The following is a 17916-nucleotide window of genomic DNA, read 5'->3' on the forward strand; positions in this document are numbered from 1 at the left end:
TGAAGTGTCTGTTAAACTCTGTTTATGAAACATTAAGTACACCTCTAGGCTAGTACCAACAATCATTACATTACCATGATTTCTAGCCTTTGATTTTACAGCGCCGGTATAATTCCCTCGCTGTACAATCAGGAAGGACAATTCGAACACATTATGATGAGCAATTGAATAACAGACATTGAAAATAAAACTGAGAGGGCAGAGTACACTAGGAGACCGTTACCAAGCAACGGCACATAACGGGATTGGTTGCCAGGCAACAGCACAGTGAGCTAGGAGGAGACATCATGTTACCTAGCAATTGCACACGGCACGTGGACAGGTTGCTGAGCAACAGCTCAGCAGACTAGAAAAAGCCACGTTGCCAAGCAACTGCCTGCACATTACAAACGGACAGGTCGCCAAGCATTGGCACAGTATAAGAAAACGCTATTTTTGCACAGGATTTCAACTTAAAAAAAAAATGTAAAAATACAACTCACCATCAAATTCTGCTGGTCCAACTCCTACTATAATAATGGATAGTGGTAACGATGAAGCCTGCAAAACAGCATATATGAGCAAATTATTATTCAACAGTCTATGGAAGTAAACATATTGAAGGGGAGGGTATATTAGGAGGAAGACTGCCTTGCTGCAGACATTTGTAAATTTTCTATGGTGAATTGGTCAATAGGGTCATGGTTATTACATAATTGTTTATGACTGTTATTTCACACTAGCTGGGATACCCAGCATTGCCCGATTGAAGAAGGGTCCTTGAAGTACATCTGCAACCTTCATTTCATTACATTGCAGACCAACATTGGAGAGCATAGCATATTAAAAGGTGCTTGGAGAAAATAAGTAACTGTCAGTGCAGGTGCAGTGTGACAGTTGATCCTCCAGCTCACTGCTCTTCTGTTAGAGCTCTGCCTGCCCCCCACTGGTACATATCAGCCTGTGCCTTCAGATCAGTGCAGTTTTAGCCACTAGAAGACATCCTGGGTGAAGTTGCTTAAAACAAAATTTCAAATCACAGACTCCACAGCCTGCTTGGTGGGCACCAATGACATCTCCATGTCCCTGATGAGCATCAAATATAGCCAAAAACCTAATCCTGTTCAAACTACACCACCCTGCCAGATTTGGTGGAGCTAGGTAAAAAACTCTGGCCGTGCATATATAGATTATTTCCATCAAAATGTCACAGTATGGGAAGATTTATCAAACCTTCTAAAGCGGACAAGTGGAGCTGTTGTCTAGTGTTACTGCTAGGCTGTTTTAGCAGGGCACTGCACCCTGCTCGATTTTAAAAGGGCAAATACGCCCTGCCCTTTTAGTGGTGCCCCGCTAAAACAGCCTGCTATGAGCAGTGTCCAGCAGGTGGGAAAAATTGTGGTGAATGATTACCGCCGGGGGAATAGACATTTAGATAATAATATAACCTATATACAACAATACCTCTAACATACCATACAAGTCATAGAGATATTAAGGAAATACTGTAGCTAATACTGTCCAGATAATATTGACATTACTTTGTATTAATTTAATGGTGTTAATTTTTTTACAAAAAAAAAAAAACACCCCACAGTAGCAAAAATCTACCTACCAACCATGACCCACCTGCTGCAATCTACTTACCAACCATGACCCACCTGCTGCAATCTACATACCAACCATGACCCACCTGCTGTAGTCTACCTACCAACCATGACCCACCTGCTGCAATCTACATACCAACCATGACCCACCTGCTGAAGTCTACCTACCAACCATGACCCACCTGCTGCAATCTACTTACCAACCATGACCCACCTGCTGTAGTCTACCTACCAACCATGACCCACCTGCTGCAATCTACATACCAACCATGACCCACCTGCTGAAGTCTACCTACCAACCATGACCCACCAGCTGCAAACTAACTACTAACCATGACCCACCTGCTGCAAACTAACTACTAACCATCACCCACCTGCTGCAGTCTACCCACCAAACATGACTCACCTGCTGCAATCTAACTACTAACCATGATCAGACTGCTGCAATCTACCTACCAACCATGACCCACCTGCTGCAGTCTACCCACCAAACATGACTCACTTGCTGCAATCTACCTACCATCCATCACCCACCTGCTGCAATCTACCCACCAACCATGACCCACCAGCTGCAATCTACCTACCAACCATGACCCACCTGCTGCAGTCTACCCACCAAACATGACTCACCTGCTGCAATCTACCTACCATCCATCACCCACCTGCTGCAATCTACCCACCAACCATGACCCACCAGCTGCAATCTACCCACCAAACATGACTCACCTGCTGCAATCTACATACCATCCATCACCCACCTGCTGCAGTCTACCTACCAACCATCACCCACCTGCTGCAATCTACCTACCAACCATGACCACCTGCTGCAGTCTACCTACCAACCATGACCCACCTGCTGCAGTCTACCTACCAACCATGACCCACCAGCTGCAATCTACCCACCAACCATGACCCACCTGCTGAAGTCTACCTACCAACCATCACCCACCTGCTGCAGTCTACCTGTGTATGGCCACAACTACCTAAAGTAACTGAGCGGTAGTTTCATCAATATCTGACCTTTCTCATTGGTAATATGTACATCTTGGAAAGATTCAGGATGTGATGTAGCAATAGTTCAGCCGCCAGAGAGGTCTTACTGTAACTGAACGCTCCTGCAAACTGTCCTTCTGTATTGCAGCAGTATACATTGGTGCAACACGTACTTGTCTGTGCGCAGCCCTATTGTCTGTGCGCATAGCGTTCCCGCTAGGCTGTTTTAGTGGGGCGCAGAGCCCTGCCCTCCTTCAGGAGGGCAAAAAGTGCCCTGCCCTCACAGCCTGCGGGTGCCGTCTTCACCCGCGGGTCGTAGTGTCCCGCGGGTGGGGAAATGTGCGGTGACCCGGTTACCACCGGTGCATAGACACCGGGCGCATGCATCCAGCATCTATTCTCCCTGTCAGCAGCGCTTGGGGGATACACGGCGTGTCTGTAAGTGCCGGGCACGCCCCCAAGAGTGCCGAAAAGGGTTACGCATCTTATAGACATGCCCCCTTTTCAGTGGCCACACCCCCTTTCGGCGCGAGCCTGCCGCTGGAGCTAGAGTGAACACGATGCGCAGCGCAAAAAGCTCAGCTTGATAAAATGAGAAAGCAGTTCGCCCCCATAGCGGGCTATGGCAATGGCGATATTCAGCTGGAGAAATCTTTGATACCAATATGGAATGCCTTTCGCTAAATATTGAGAAGTGGTAATAACCCCTATTTTCATCAAAAACTATATATAAAAAAAGTTATCTTCTCCTAAACCTGTAGGCACATAAGGGCTGGTGCGCTAAACACCACATCGCACAGTAGCCCCATCTCTTATTAAAATAACAGTCCATAATGACATCTCCAAAGTGTCTTGATTTTGACAAGGAAACCCCCATGTGGCATACTGAGAATGGGGCAGAGTTTTGTCCAAACGTAGGTGTTTCAGGAAGGATAGGGGAGGTTTTGTGCAGATTGGGGTGGGTATAATGTTACACAGGCATACCTCTACCCCATCAGATTAATGTAACATTGTCTACCTCTGTTAAACCCATATCAATTAATATGTCTCAATCAGTCCATCTTCCTATTCTGATAGAAAAACAACTAACGTGTCAATTACAGAGAAAAAACACCATTCAGACATCGGGCCGTATTCGATTAGAGGCGAAAAGTGCCGTTTGGAGATAAGTTTCCGCGGATTCTGACTTTCCGCCTGCTTTTCCATATTCAATTCCAGGACGATTTAGCATAAGCGGAAGCTCAGTGCAATGTAATAGGCGAAAAAGATTCGCCTATGAATAGCAGGTGAAAAGAAGTGCAAAATCTTTATTTTGTGGTGTAAACGTGGGGAAACCACCCAGAACCCTTGGGACAGCCCCCCAAAGGAAAAATCAGCAAAAACAAAACAAAATTACCTCAGAACACCCCAAAAAAGTACTTTGGGGGCGAAAAATTAAAAAGTGGCGGGACAACTATAAAAACTACTGAAATAGACTTCTTGGGGTGCTATAAGGAGGGGCCAAGTGTTTTTTTGGATTGCAGGTGCGCATGTATGAGGGTGGTTTTTCACGTTTTTGAAAACTTCACTAAAAATACTGTATGCTAGCACCCATTTCACACATCTACATTGATTCCCTATGTTAGGGCATCTTTTTGGGGGGTACAGACTGATTTCCACACTTGTGTCAGTACTTTACGCCTGTTCCGCATTCGCGGCTTGCCGTTTTCACGTGGTTTGGAATGGAATAGGGCGAAAGGCGGGGACGCTCACGATAAGTTTTCGCGTCTGAAACTGACGATGTAGGCGGAAAGTCGGACAGGTGAAACCTTTCCGACTTTTCGCTTCTATATGAATATGGCCCTGTGTCATACTAAGCATAGCAGTTTAGCGCATCGCTAGGTCTCATGCCTAAATGGGAGTAGCGGCCCTGCGATGCCACCCTAGCATGCCAGGCCCCCACTCTGCTCTGAAATGAGTCCTCTTCCGAGTATACACGGTCTGGCACATGAGCTAAAGATACAAAGGGAACAAGTCCACCAAAGCACCCATGGGCTACAGAATGTTGGTTTTAGTTATATGTTATCAGCCATAATAGGCAATATTAGAATCCCTGTGATATTCCTAGTCAGACTTCCTGACAGGAAGTCCTGTGTGCGTTGGAAAATGCCGCCCCCATGAGCAATCCCTAGTCTCTCACATTGTTTCTTTGAACAGTTCTGTTTCTAGAGACTAAAGTTAAGAGTCAGTTTTTCTCCAGTCAGATGAAAGAGAGTTAAGTAGATGATGCGTGCACAAAAATTAGGCAACGCTTCAGGCCATAATTATAAGCCCTGAACTTCTTATGGTCTACTGAGGAGTAGAACAAGGTCTTTACTGACGGGTCGCCTTGAAGCAGCACTGTATAAAATAGGCAAATTCTGCGTCCGCTGAGCTCTTCCCTTCCTAGTAAACTCTTCTTTGTAGTCATCGTGCTGCACACAGAGTCTCTCCCTACATAAAACGTCCCTCACACTCGCTCTGCTGGATTATTATTAACCTTTCTCCACTTTAATTGGAATTAATGTCAACTCTTCATTAAACTAGATTTTCATCAGCAGCAAGAAAGGGGCCTTTCTTCATTTCCCAGCCCAGTGGGAGGCTCACATTGTATGTGCTAGTTTTTAGACATTAATTGTTCTTCTCCACTTCCTCCCACATTGCTCAAAGGATATATACTTTTATTCAACCGATTGACCAATTTCTCTCCGACTGCTACCTACGTGCCCTCTGCCCCTCCGCCTGTGAACCTCTCTTGGACGTCTTTATATTATCCTTGTTCCTTTTTTAAATCTTATGATTGTTACTTATCTCAGCTATGCCTGTAGCGAGGTTCCACTTGATAACACAGGGCCTGATACAGAGATAGACGTTAATGCACTCGCATCTGCTATTTCGCACTGAACGCAACAGCGAAAATATGCTAATGTTTCCAAAGCTTACCCGAGCATAGGGACGCCCACTGCGGCCTTCTCATGTCCGTCCAACGATGTGCCACAGCTTAAACATCGGTAACATCGATGCAAGATCGGGCAGTCACGCAGCATGTGCGGCAAGTCTGACCAGCCGCAAACACTGCAGCTCTCCTGACACGCAGTGCGCTCTCGTGCTGCGTAGGAGATGGCGATAGCTTATATATGCACGCCCACGAAACGGCGTTTAAACAGTCAGACATGCCTGCGTTTGTCTAGCCACCCCTCGTTACCTTCCCCAAATGCTGACTACCTGTCACTCACTTTGTGGGCGCAATCGCAAAACAATTGCGGCTGCCATTTTACAGCGTTTTGTGCAGGGCTGAGACACCCAACGCTGGACCTTGGAGAGGTAAGTATTCGAAAATATGGGTGCATGGTGTGGGCCTCCCCTGGACCCAGGAGCCCGTGTGTACCGCACACTCTGCACCCGTTATAGATACGCCCCTGGGTCTATGTACTAAACTTTGGACGGAGATAAAGTACCCATCAATCAGCTCCTGTCATTTTTCAAATACAGTCTGTCAAGTGACAGTTAGGAGCTGACTGGTTGGTACTTTAGCTCTGTCCAATTTATCTCTCTACAAGGCTTAATACATAGAACCCTGTCAGGAAAATTTATCTGCATTTATTTCTGCAACACACTTCTGTCGATGGGTTAATTTAAGCTGTCTGAATGTGTGTTACAATCTTTGCTTCAGGATGAATGGTTGGACACATATTACAGTCGTAATAGGACAAACGTTTTTAACCAGTTCATGTGTAAAACAAACAATCAAACAAACAAAAACCCCTGCGTCAGCCATGTTGACAGAGCATACCTTACAGTGCATGGACAATGTCAGACAGCTGTAGGATATACTTGCCGGAATGTCCGTTAGACTCGCGATTTCCTAGTGAAGTGGGCGGGGCTTATTGATACAATCACTACAAATCAAGTCATGTTAGCCCCACCTCCCTCAATATGAGGTCACAAATTGCGCCATTGTACGATGGTGGGCAGGGCCGTTATCCCATCACCCTCGGTGGCAAATGCAGGATTTCTACAGAGGGGTTTCCAAAAGCTTGATTTTAAAGCAAACGTCGCCAGTCCATGAAGAGGCCATAATCAGCACTTAACCAGTTATAATATAACCGTCATATGAAGTGTATGTAATAATTATGACATATTTAAAACCAGCTATCACACTACACCATTATATGCAGAAGTAGCGCCGTCCTGTCTGAGCTGAATGTTTTTATTTCAGATGTGGCCTCCATTCCTGGTTCGGGAGTCTGGGGGAGCAGAAAAAGAACCTTGCACTGCCCTGGACATAGATGTACAGATTGGTCTCCTTATGCACTGGATAGTGTTTAAAAGTATTTAAAGTATACAGTATTAATAATTGACCCTATAAATGGTCTATATCAGTGCACCCCTAATAGTGCAGGTTTTCCAGATCTCCTAGTCGGTGCACAGGTGTATTCATTACTGGCTGACACATTTTAAAAGATAAACAGGTGGTGCTAATTATTTCATTTGTGACACTGAGGGCATCCTAAAGAAACATGCAACTTTAGCATTATATGCTATTTCTATTGTGGTCATCATGGTGTGGGTTAGGGAGGGGGGTTTCCAGGCAACTGTAAACCATACATGCCTACTCTCCCGATTTGGCCGGGAGCCTCCCGAAAATCAGGTTCCGCTCCCGGCCCAACGGAAAAGTAGACAGGTCTCCCGACCCCTCCAGGCCCCCCGCAATGTAGCTCCAAACGACCGCAGTGGAGGGGCTGATGACGCGACTTGCTCTGAATCGCGTCATCATGACCCCGTCCCCTGTATCGCAATGCCGGAAATATTGGCATTGTGTAGCGGGGGCGGAACCGCGATCGTGTGGCCCCGCCACCCAGTCCCGCACCTAAACGGCTTGTAATGTGTCCGGCCACGCCCCTCTATACAGGCCCCCCCCCCCTGCTAAGCTGACCTAGCTTCTCCCTCTCAAAGGAAGCAGCCAGGATGTAGGCAAGTATACTGTAAATCCCCCTACGTTTGCCTATGACCCTAACTCCTGCACTTGGATGCCACAAAAATAGTCAAGTGTGCAGTTGGATTGTTAGAATTTAGTGACACAGTTATAATACACACACTTCAATTTTCTTCTCTCCCTTCATAGCGTAACATGGAGCATTATCAAGAAGATTCCTAAAAGAGAGTACACTTGCACAATAAAGATAGCCTACACAGTGATGAGTCATGATACAACGCCACCTACTGTCCCTTCAGTATATAGTCGCTGAACTTCCCAAAAAATAATAATAATAATTGAGTAAATCTAATCATAAGATTGTGAATCAGCTTATCTAGGCTAAATCATCGCAAAGGTGGACTTACGTTTACAATCGCCTCTTTGGTCTGTGCCATATCAGAGATAACTCCATCGGTGATGATCAAAAGGACGTAGTACTGAGATCCATCTGTTAACTGACCTGCAGCACTTTGAAACAGCACAGAATAAGGACAGCACACAACAACCACAATTTTATCCACTCAGTATACTGTATATATCTAATACATCTGACATTTGTGTCTACTGAGTTTTAAGCAAGTCTATGCAACTTTAAACCAAATATTGTATGTTCAAAAGTTTTAGAACGGCCCCATTTTTACGCAGTTTAATGTCTCAATGTACTTTATTTATTATTCGACTTAATCAAGTAAATATACCTCTATCTATCTACCTCGTATCTATCTATCTATCTCATATCTATCCATCTATCTATCTCATATCTGTCTGTCTATCTATCTATCTCATATCTATCTATCTCATATCTGTCTATCTATCTATCTCATATCTATCTGTCTATGTATCTATCTCATATCTGTCTATCTATCTATCTATCTATCTATCTATCTATCTATCTATCTATCTATCTATCTGTATCATATCTATCTATCTATCTATCTATCTATCTCATATCTGTCTGTCTATCTCATATCTATTTATCTATCTATCTATCTATCTATCTATCTATAGTATCTCATATCTATCTGTCTGTCTGTCTATCTATCTATCTATCTATCTCATATCTATCTGTCTATCTATCTCATATCTATCTATCCCATATCTATCTATCCCATATCTATCTATCTATCTATCTATCTATCTATCTATCTATCTATCTATCTATCTATCTATCTATCCCATCAATCTATCTGTCTCATCTATCTATCTATCTCATGTATACCTGTCTGTCTATCTATCTATCTATCTATCTATCTATCTATCTATCTATCTATCTATCTATCTATCTAATATCTATGTATCTATCTATCTATCTATCTATCTATCTCATATCTATCTATCTATCTATCTATCTATCTGTCTATCTAATATCTATCTATCTATCTATCTATCTCATATCTATCTGTCTGTCTATCTATCTCATATCTGTCTATCTATCTCATATCTAGCTGTCTGCCTATCTGTCTATCTATCTATCATCTATCTATCGCATATCTGTCTATCTATCTATCTATCTATCTATCTATCTATCTATCTATCTATCTATCTATCGCATATCTGTCTATCTATCTATCTCATATCTTTCTATCCATCTATCTATCTCATATCTATCTATCTATCTCATATCTATCTATCTATATATCTATCCTTCTATCTCATATCTATCTATCTATCCTTCTATCTCATATCTATCTATCTATCTATCTATCTATCTATCTCATATCTATCTATCTATAATGAAAGCTTAGAACAAAAACAATTGTAGATAAATAAAGAAATTAGAGATGGTTTGGTTTTACTTGGTTATGTTCAGATCTCAGAAACAGCACCATATTAGCTATCCGGTTCTCACGTGTTTTGGATAGCCGTTAAGATAAATCGGAACTAATACGAACTTGCGCTAATTTGGCAAAAAGAACCGAGTCACAACCAAACCACTCATCTCTAAAGGAAATCATAAAATCAATTTGCTCCACAAAATTTTCATCTACATTTTTGACTTCTCAAGGTTCCCACCTTATGCAGATATAACCACCGAACACACTTGTGACTTTCCTTCCACAATAGATATCACATGTTGTTCGAGAAACTCTTCTCTAAACCGTTGCAGTCCCCACAAATGTGTTGCACTTGTAGGTTGCTTTGCATTCAGCCTTCAGTTCATCCCAAACCAGCTCAATGGGGATTAAAGCTGGGTAAGACACCTATACAATCACTGGACCATTCATCCAATATCGAGAGAACGGCGGTTGGATTGTATAGGTGTGTATGCTGTCCCAATGCAGGAGCGTTAGCCAATAAACAGCTTTTAACGCTCCTACAACTTTCGGGATTGGGAAGTCGCATCTTTTGTACTGTTTAATATTTATTGGTATCGACCTCCCGATCCCATAGAAGCCCGAACACACTGTGCTATGTCTGCACAGTGTGTACGCGGCTCACAGGCAGCTGACAGAGGGTCACCCTGCGGACAGACTGCACAGCTGATCGGGACAGTTTTACCAGATCAGCCTGCAATCGAAAAAGTGTGTACCCAGCTTTACTCTGGAGGCTGTGCTGGTCATTCCATGATTTCATAGTTTAGAAATAGGATAATCCTGCGCACTGAGCTGTATTGTGGTAAGATGGCGAGCTGCTAACAACCAAATAATCACCCTTACCTATATAGTATAAAATTGAAGGAAACAAAGGTGTAGCGCTCAGCCTGTTTAGGAATTTGTGTGGTGTTAGTAGGTGTTGAACCGTGCAGGAAGCAATCTTATATTCAGTGGTTTATAATAACAGCATTTTATTTGTGTATCCCTGTGTTATTTAAGTTCAAGTAAAGTATATATATTGTTTACTCTACCAGTGCATCAACATTTTCTTTATACTGTATTTAGGGTGTTTCACATATATAGACCCTCCATCCCACTGAATATAAGATTGCTTTCTGCACGGTTCAACACCTACTAACACCACACAAATTCCTAAACAGGCTGAGCGCTACACCTTCGTTTCTTCCAATTCCATGATTTCATGCCTACTGTCTTTCCTGATGTATTCAATTTGAACCGAGCCGCAATACTTTTTCGCGGCCTGGACTTTTCGCCTACTTCGCCTGTTTTGTAGGTGGAAAAGTATCGCGCGCGTGCCCGCTTTACCCCGTATTCAATTTGAAAGTACGTGAAAACGGGACCCGGCGAAACTTGAACAGGCGGAAAGTACTGTCAGATTTGGGGAAATCAGCCTGACACTCCCCAAAAGAATACTCTGACATGGGGTTTCACTATGGTACCCCCCGATTTGGCTTGCTGAAGGCATTTGGTGTTTTTAAATGGGCTCAATAGCTGCTAATTAGCGTTTTTCTATACGTGATGCAGAATAGTATTCAGGAGTATTTTTTCCTGAAAATAACTTATCCCAGCAAATTTGGGGTACTTGAAAATGGGGGCCAGCATATTTAAAAGTTGCAAAAGTGAAGTTGAAAAAATCGTGAAAAATCCACCTGCCGCAACCACCTGCAATCCAAAAAACATTTGGGGTATACTTGGGGACCACCCCAGAGTCAAGTTCGCTAGTTTTTAACTTTGTACCCCAACTTTTTTTTTTTCGCCCCCTTTTCAAAGTCATTTTTTGGGGTGTCCAAAAGTAATTTTTTTAATTTTTTTTGCCACAGTTTACCTTTGGGGGACTCTCTGAAGGCTGCACGGGGGTTCCTGCAATGTTGCACCCCAAAACCCCAATTCTGCACTTTTTTCCGCCTGCTATTCATAGGCGAAACTTTTCCGCCTAGTACATTGCATTGACTTTCCGCCTAGGCAGAAAGTCATTGAAATTGAATACGGGTTAAAAGCAAAACAGGCGAAAAATGACGTCATCGCCGAAAAAGTATCGCGGATCCGGACTTTTCGCCTCAAATTGAATACGGGCCATAGCCTGAAGGTATGTTTTGGGTCATTATATTGCTGTAGGATAATCCCTTGAACAAATAGGTGTAGACCATAGGGTATGTTTTGCCTTACGCTGCAAAATGCTGTGGTAGCCCATTCAGTTCAGGGTTCACTCTGTGCAAGTTGCTGACTCTCTATCTAGCAAAAGAGCCGCAGTCTAGACTATAACATTTCCTCCTCCATGTTTGACAGCTGGTTTCACAGCGGTTTATTTACTAAGAGGCTCCCTTTCCCGCTGTGTGTAAGCTGGAAAGCGCAATGCTTTTAACGGCAAAAAAAAACAAAACAGTAAATAAACCCAGCAAATGGAGGAACCGTGAGTTTGGATATTCAACGGCGCACAAAAATCCTGCACGATGAACCAAAGATTTAAAATGTTGATTCACCAGCCCATAAGACTTTATTGCAGTCCTCAGTAGGCCGCTGGCGGTGCTTCGTGGCCTAGGCAAGAGCCTTTTTTATTTATTGCTGCAAAACAACTGAAAGTTCTTTTTCTGGCAATTTTATAAAAAATATTTTTTAATTGCTAACCTAAACTTTTTTAGTTAACCTTTACTGCTTACCCTTGTACTTTATGAGGTTATTCACTGGACTTAAATTGCTTACATTTCTATAAAAACTGGAAAACTGGGAGTGTTATAAAACTCTTGACCACAAAAATGGTTTTATCTCTATGTAATTATCTCATATCTATCTATTTATCTATCTATCTATCTATCTATCTATCTATCTATCTATCTATCTATCTATCTCTATCTATCTAATATCCATCTCTCTATCTAATTATCTCTAGCTATCTAATTATATATCTCTCTATATCTATCTATCTATCTATCTATCTATCTATCTATCTATCTATCTATCTATCTCTCTATCTATCTATCGCTATGTAATTATCTCTATTCTATCTCTCTATCTATCTCGTATCTATCTATCTATCTATCTATCTATCTATCTATCTATCTATCTATCGCTATGTAATTATCTCTATCTATCTAATATCTATCTCTCTATCTAATTATCTCTAGCTATCTAATTATCTATCTCCCTATATCTATCTATCTATCTATCTATCTATCTATCTATCTATCTATCTATCCATCTATCTATCTCTATGTAATTATCTCTATTCTATCTCTCTATCTATCTCATATCTATCTATCTATCTATCTATCTATCTATCTATCTATCGCTATGTAATTATCTCTATCTATCTAATATCTATCTCTCTATCTAATTATCTCTAGCTATCTAATTATCTATCTCCCTATATCTATCTATCTATCTATCTATCTATCTATCTATCTATCTATCTATCTATCTATCTATCTCTATGTAATTATCTCTATTCTATCTCTCTATCTATCTCATATCTATCTATCTATCTATCTATCGCTATGTAATTATCTCTAGTCTATCTATCTATCTCATATCTATTTATCTCATATCTATCTATCTATCTATCTATCTATCTATCTATCTATCTATCTATCTATCTATCGCTATGTAATTATCTCTAGTCTATCTATCTATCTCATATCTATTTATCTCATATCTATCTATCTATCTATCTATCTATCTATCTATCTATCTATCTATCTATCTATCGCTATGTAATTATCTCTAGTCTATCTATCTATCTCATATCTATTTATCTCATATCTATCTATCTATCTATCTATCTATCGCTATGTAATTATCTCTAGTCTATCTATCTATCTCATATCTATTTATCTCATATCTATCTATCTATCTATCTATCTATCTATCTATCTATCTATCTATCGCTATGTAATTATCTCTAGTCTATCTATCTATCTCATATCTATTTATCTCATATCTATCTATCTATCTATCTATCTATCTATCTATCTATCTATCTATCTATCTATCTATCTATCTATCTATCTACATCCATCAAATCAAGGTGGGAAATCCCTTCAATTGTTATTATCTGACTATACTATTACTACTAGTATCTTATATTTCCTTGGATTGTGTACACAATAAATCATTTTAAATTAGTTGGAAATACAGAGACGACACCAGACACAATAGTGACAACTAAAGCTGTAAATCTGTGGAAATCTCTGGTCTCACATGAAACAATATTTATTTGCTTACCTCGCCACCTGATTTATAACGGACGCGAAGTTGGTCGGACCGTAGAGCTGAACCGTTCGCAGACTTTTGAAGTACGCCTCCAGCACGCCCTGTATTCCCACGCAGTTTGGATTTTCCACATCACCGTTCTAAGAAGAAATGGAAAGACCCGAAAGACAAATTCAGGGGACTGTAGTCAAGTAAAGCGCAGTCCGTGCGCAACGTGTCTTTCTTGGTGCCTTGTGCTAAAATGTCTGAAGGTGTTTAAAAAAAATAGACCAAAGTAATTCGCATAGTCACAAAACGTTACAAGATACTTGCAAAAATGTGTCAGATAGCAGTTCTTTTAGAATGAAGGGCAATTCGAATACAAACATTAAAAACGCCATAAGGAATTAATCAATTAAATTCTAATTAATCATGCTCAGAGCAATGCTTTCTATTCCAATATAAAATGTGAGAGTAGATTATGTTCTTTGGTGTCATATTACACTAAATCAGGTCAGGAGCCATTTACAAACCAGTGGGAATTCGTGGGAAATCTTGCCATCTGGAGGGATCTTGGCACCAAAACCGTAAGCTGGGAATAGTTTGTCACTGTCATAGTCCTGGATTATCTCTCCCACAGCTTTGAGGGCCATGCCATATGCGTTTAACTGGTAGGGATTCATGTAGTGCAGAGAGGTGGGCTGTGAGGGGTTACCTGGGGAGACAAGAGATAAACAACAACACTATCTAGAGAATTTCTCTCTACAGACATGAAAGGTAGATGGCGGTGGGGGGATATTACTGCAAGTGTTTATACGTGACAGTATTTGCAGTGTTTTGTATTGGGCTTTATAACGCCTTGGTTTTCCCATACTGCATAGTTTCCCGTTATATTGGGGGTCAGTTATGAACAGGCTGAGGAACATAGAAAAAGCCGTATTTCCTTCATTTTCAAAGATATGCCTTTTTTTTTGTTTTTTAGCCCTTGGTGTTTTTGGATACGAACATGGATCAGTACATCAGGATGGTGTGGATTGCAGAGAGCACTGAGTGCCTATCTTTGTTTCCTACGACCTTGTGAGCTGTCTGCCCAAGGCCGGATTAAGACATTCCATTTCAAATGAGGATCTGCCACGGTAATTCCTTGGATTCTGTGCTCAGATGTCATATTTTTGTTTTTTTTCTCCTGGCGAAAAATAGGATATTTTCTTATTAACTCCTAGGGGTAAAGAGGTGACATTTTTGGAGCTGTCAACATTTTAGCAGGTACCTACGTAGCCTTAATGGTCAAACTGAAAACTAATAGGATTGCTATGCTACCTCTGGGGTGGGTGGAACCCTACCTCGGCTACGGGAGACTTTTTGAGCCTTTTTAGGACAATACATAAGAAAACAAGGACTATTTTAGGTAAATAAAGGAAGAGTTTAGTACATTTTAGAGAAAGTCCAAATGTGTTAGCAGTTAATAGATCATGATCCACAAGCCTGCATAGCATCTACACAAGCACCAAAAACTGTCAAAGGAGCATCATCCAATGGTTGTGCCGATCAAACATACCAAAGTATTTGTTCCACTGCTACATTTCTGTTTGCAAAAGACTCTATGGTCAGTAAAATGGTGTCCATCAGCTGGATGCAGCATTGACAGTTCACGTCTCCAACTGATCATGTTATTATTCTTTAGTAGAAGGACAGGTGCAGGTAGGGGGTGCGGCAGACATGGTAGAGCAAATTGCGTCATCACAGCATTGCCCCCACCACTGGCGTTACTTGTGACATCAGGCAGTGGGGCCATAAAGATACGGTTGCGGATAGTTCCCCTTCAGTACCCTGATGTCATCAGTTAGTATACACATGGAAATAGAGTGGGGAAAGTAATATGTGTGCTGAGGACAGATCGAGGAGGATGGGCAGCTCTCCTGGGATATATCTGGGAGCGTAGGCAGGTATGGTTTACAGCAGATCTGTGATGTCATAAAATATCCTAATTCTTATTTATCAACGTATTTTGTCATTCACAAGGAATGATAAAACTTGTTGCGTATGATAAATGGTGCTCCAGCCAATCAGCTCCCAACTGTAATTTTTCAAACAGATGACAGTTGGAAGCTGATTGGCTGGAGCACCATTGTCATACACAACAGGTTTTAACAAAACCATCGATGGTTCACCATCGATGGATTTATGCACAATTGATGATAAATATCGATTGACCCATCGATGTACACCTCTCCGATGGCCATCCCTACTCTGTACTCATCATTATAATTATTTTTTAATGGCCTATAGTGGTGGAAATTGTAAATCCACTTCTGTCCCTGAATTAAATAGCCAGTATCAAGGCATTGTAAGTCTGGTTACTGTAGATACTAATGAAATTAGCAATTTTGGTGATCACCGAAATTGGTGCAATTAACCCTGACAATTCCAGAATACCAGCAAGCAGCGACCGTATTTTGATCTTTCCTGTCCTTATTACGTTTATTTCAGTCTCTGCTCTGATGGATTTTGCCACAAGTAGCAGCTACTGCACTTTCCAGGTATGGGGATGGCAAACATTTAAATGCTCCCTTCAGAGCAGGTTTTTCTTCTGAGCGTGCCGCATACACAGGAGTCAATTGAGCAGCTTCATTAAGAGAGGAGTTAAACTGACACCATCTGCAGGGCCAGATACTGAACTAGCCCTGACTAGCCAACCTGCCTCTGTGTTATCATAGCAACCCACCCGTGTCTCCCCCCCAGGTCCTTGTTATTTCTGTGGCAGCGAGAGTCTCACAATTAATTGGAATAATGGGAGAAAGTTGCAGGGAGGGGAAAAAAAAGTTAGTGCTTCCTACTCACCGTTCGAAGCTGTAAAATCAATGGCTACTGTGAAGTTTAATTGTGTCCTAGAAAAGACGTAGAAGAAAGTAATTGCAGATGTTTCTCCTGCCTCATACTATATTATTTATTTATTTATTACCAGTTATTTATATAGCGCACACATATTCCGCAGCGCTTTACAGAGAATATTTGGCCACTCACATCAGTCCCTGCCCCAGTGGTGCTTACACTCTATATTCCCTACCACACACACATACACATTAGGGTTAATTTGTGTTGGGAGCCAATTAACCTACCAGTATATTTTTGGAGTGTGGGAGGAAACCAGAGTACCTGGAGGAAACCCACGCAAGCACAGGGAGAATATACAAACTCCGCACAGGTAGGGCCGTGGTGGGAATCAAACCCATGACCTCAGTGCTGTGAGGCAGCAACGCTAACCATTACACCATCTGTGCTGCCCTACTAGATGTGATGGCTAGATAATTTTCCAGGTTTGCCTCTGCTACAACCTAAATACAATCCAATGATACATAGAAGAGTTGTGCTCACATTCTTCTTTGACATATTAAGGAATGTCAGCTGTAATTACGGGACTGTGGTCATGGAGTAACGCCGTGTACACACTAGACGATGTTTATGAACGATATGGACGATATCGTTCAATGATATATCGTTCATATCGTCCAGTGTGTATGCAGGGAACGATCAGCAATGCGTGCGTCCGCTGGCCGTTAACGATTTCCCCAGTCGGCTGAGCATGCAGCTCAACATGGGGATAACGTTAACGATGCCATGCTGCCAAATGCAGCATGGCCCCGCTCCCCCTCCCCCACTGTTGTTCGTCATGGCCGACATCGGCAAGTGTCTATACGCTTTCTGATGACGGCACCCCCGCCGGGCCTGCCGCGTCCAATATTGCTCATCACACACATCGTCTAGTGTGTATGAGCCTTAAGTTGTGTACTCTGGGCCTGATCCAGACCCACTCGCGAGCGCTAAGCGCTCGCAAGCGGGTCGATGTAGCCCAAGTGAGCATGCGCACAACAGAGGCGGCTCCGTCGTGCGCATGCGTGAGACCCGAACAACGACGGCCAAGCCGTCGTTATGGGTCTCGCACCAAAGGGGGCGTGCTGTCGATGGTGATTGACAGCACGCCCCCTTTGGTGGGCGTGCTGAGGGCGTGGCTGCCCAGACGGAGGCGTTCCCATGGGAACGCCTACCGTCTGGGGCCGGACCCACTGACATCACTAGTGATGTCAGTGGGAGTGCTTTCGGCTCTGATAGAGCCAAAAGCACTCCAGGGCTTGCGAGACCCTACCGCAAGGGTCTCGTCGCAAGCCCGATGGTCGCGACGGTCTTGACCATCGCGACCATCATTTTGGCCGCTCGCTATAGCTGTGGGTGGTCACCCACAGCTATGCGAGCGGCTAGGAGGCCGCTCCAAAAAGTAGGAAGGAGGACCCTGATTCAGAGCAAGCGCTCTGTCAGAGCGTCC

General features: G+C 42.5%; 1 protein-coding gene across 4 annotated transcripts in view; it reads right to left on the reverse strand.

The window, feature by feature from the left end:
• The window catches only part of CPNE9 (copine family member 9), a 384344-nt gene that overhangs the window by 18441 nt on the left and 347987 nt on the right, over window positions 1-17916 (reverse strand). For all 4 annotated transcript variants that reach the window (XM_088473286.1, XM_088473287.1, XM_088473288.1 and 1 more), the window contains 5 exons: window positions 16437-16483; window positions 14129-14310; window positions 13629-13756; window positions 7941-8043; window positions 483-540 (listed from right to left, as the gene is read on the reverse strand). In XM_088473286.1, coding sequence (XP_088329412.1) covers window positions 483-540; window positions 7941-8043; window positions 13629-13756; window positions 14129-14310; window positions 16437-16483 — 518 coding nt within the window. The remainder of the gene's footprint in view (window positions 1-482; window positions 541-7940; window positions 8044-13628; window positions 13757-14128; window positions 14311-16436; window positions 16484-17916) is intronic.

Source organism: Taudactylus pleione, unplaced genomic scaffold (genome assembly GCF_031769625.1).
Source record: "Taudactylus pleione unplaced genomic scaffold, aTauple2 ptg000133l, whole genome shotgun sequence".
NCBI classification, from domain to species: domain Eukaryota; kingdom Metazoa; phylum Chordata; class Amphibia; order Anura; family Myobatrachidae; genus Taudactylus; species Taudactylus pleione.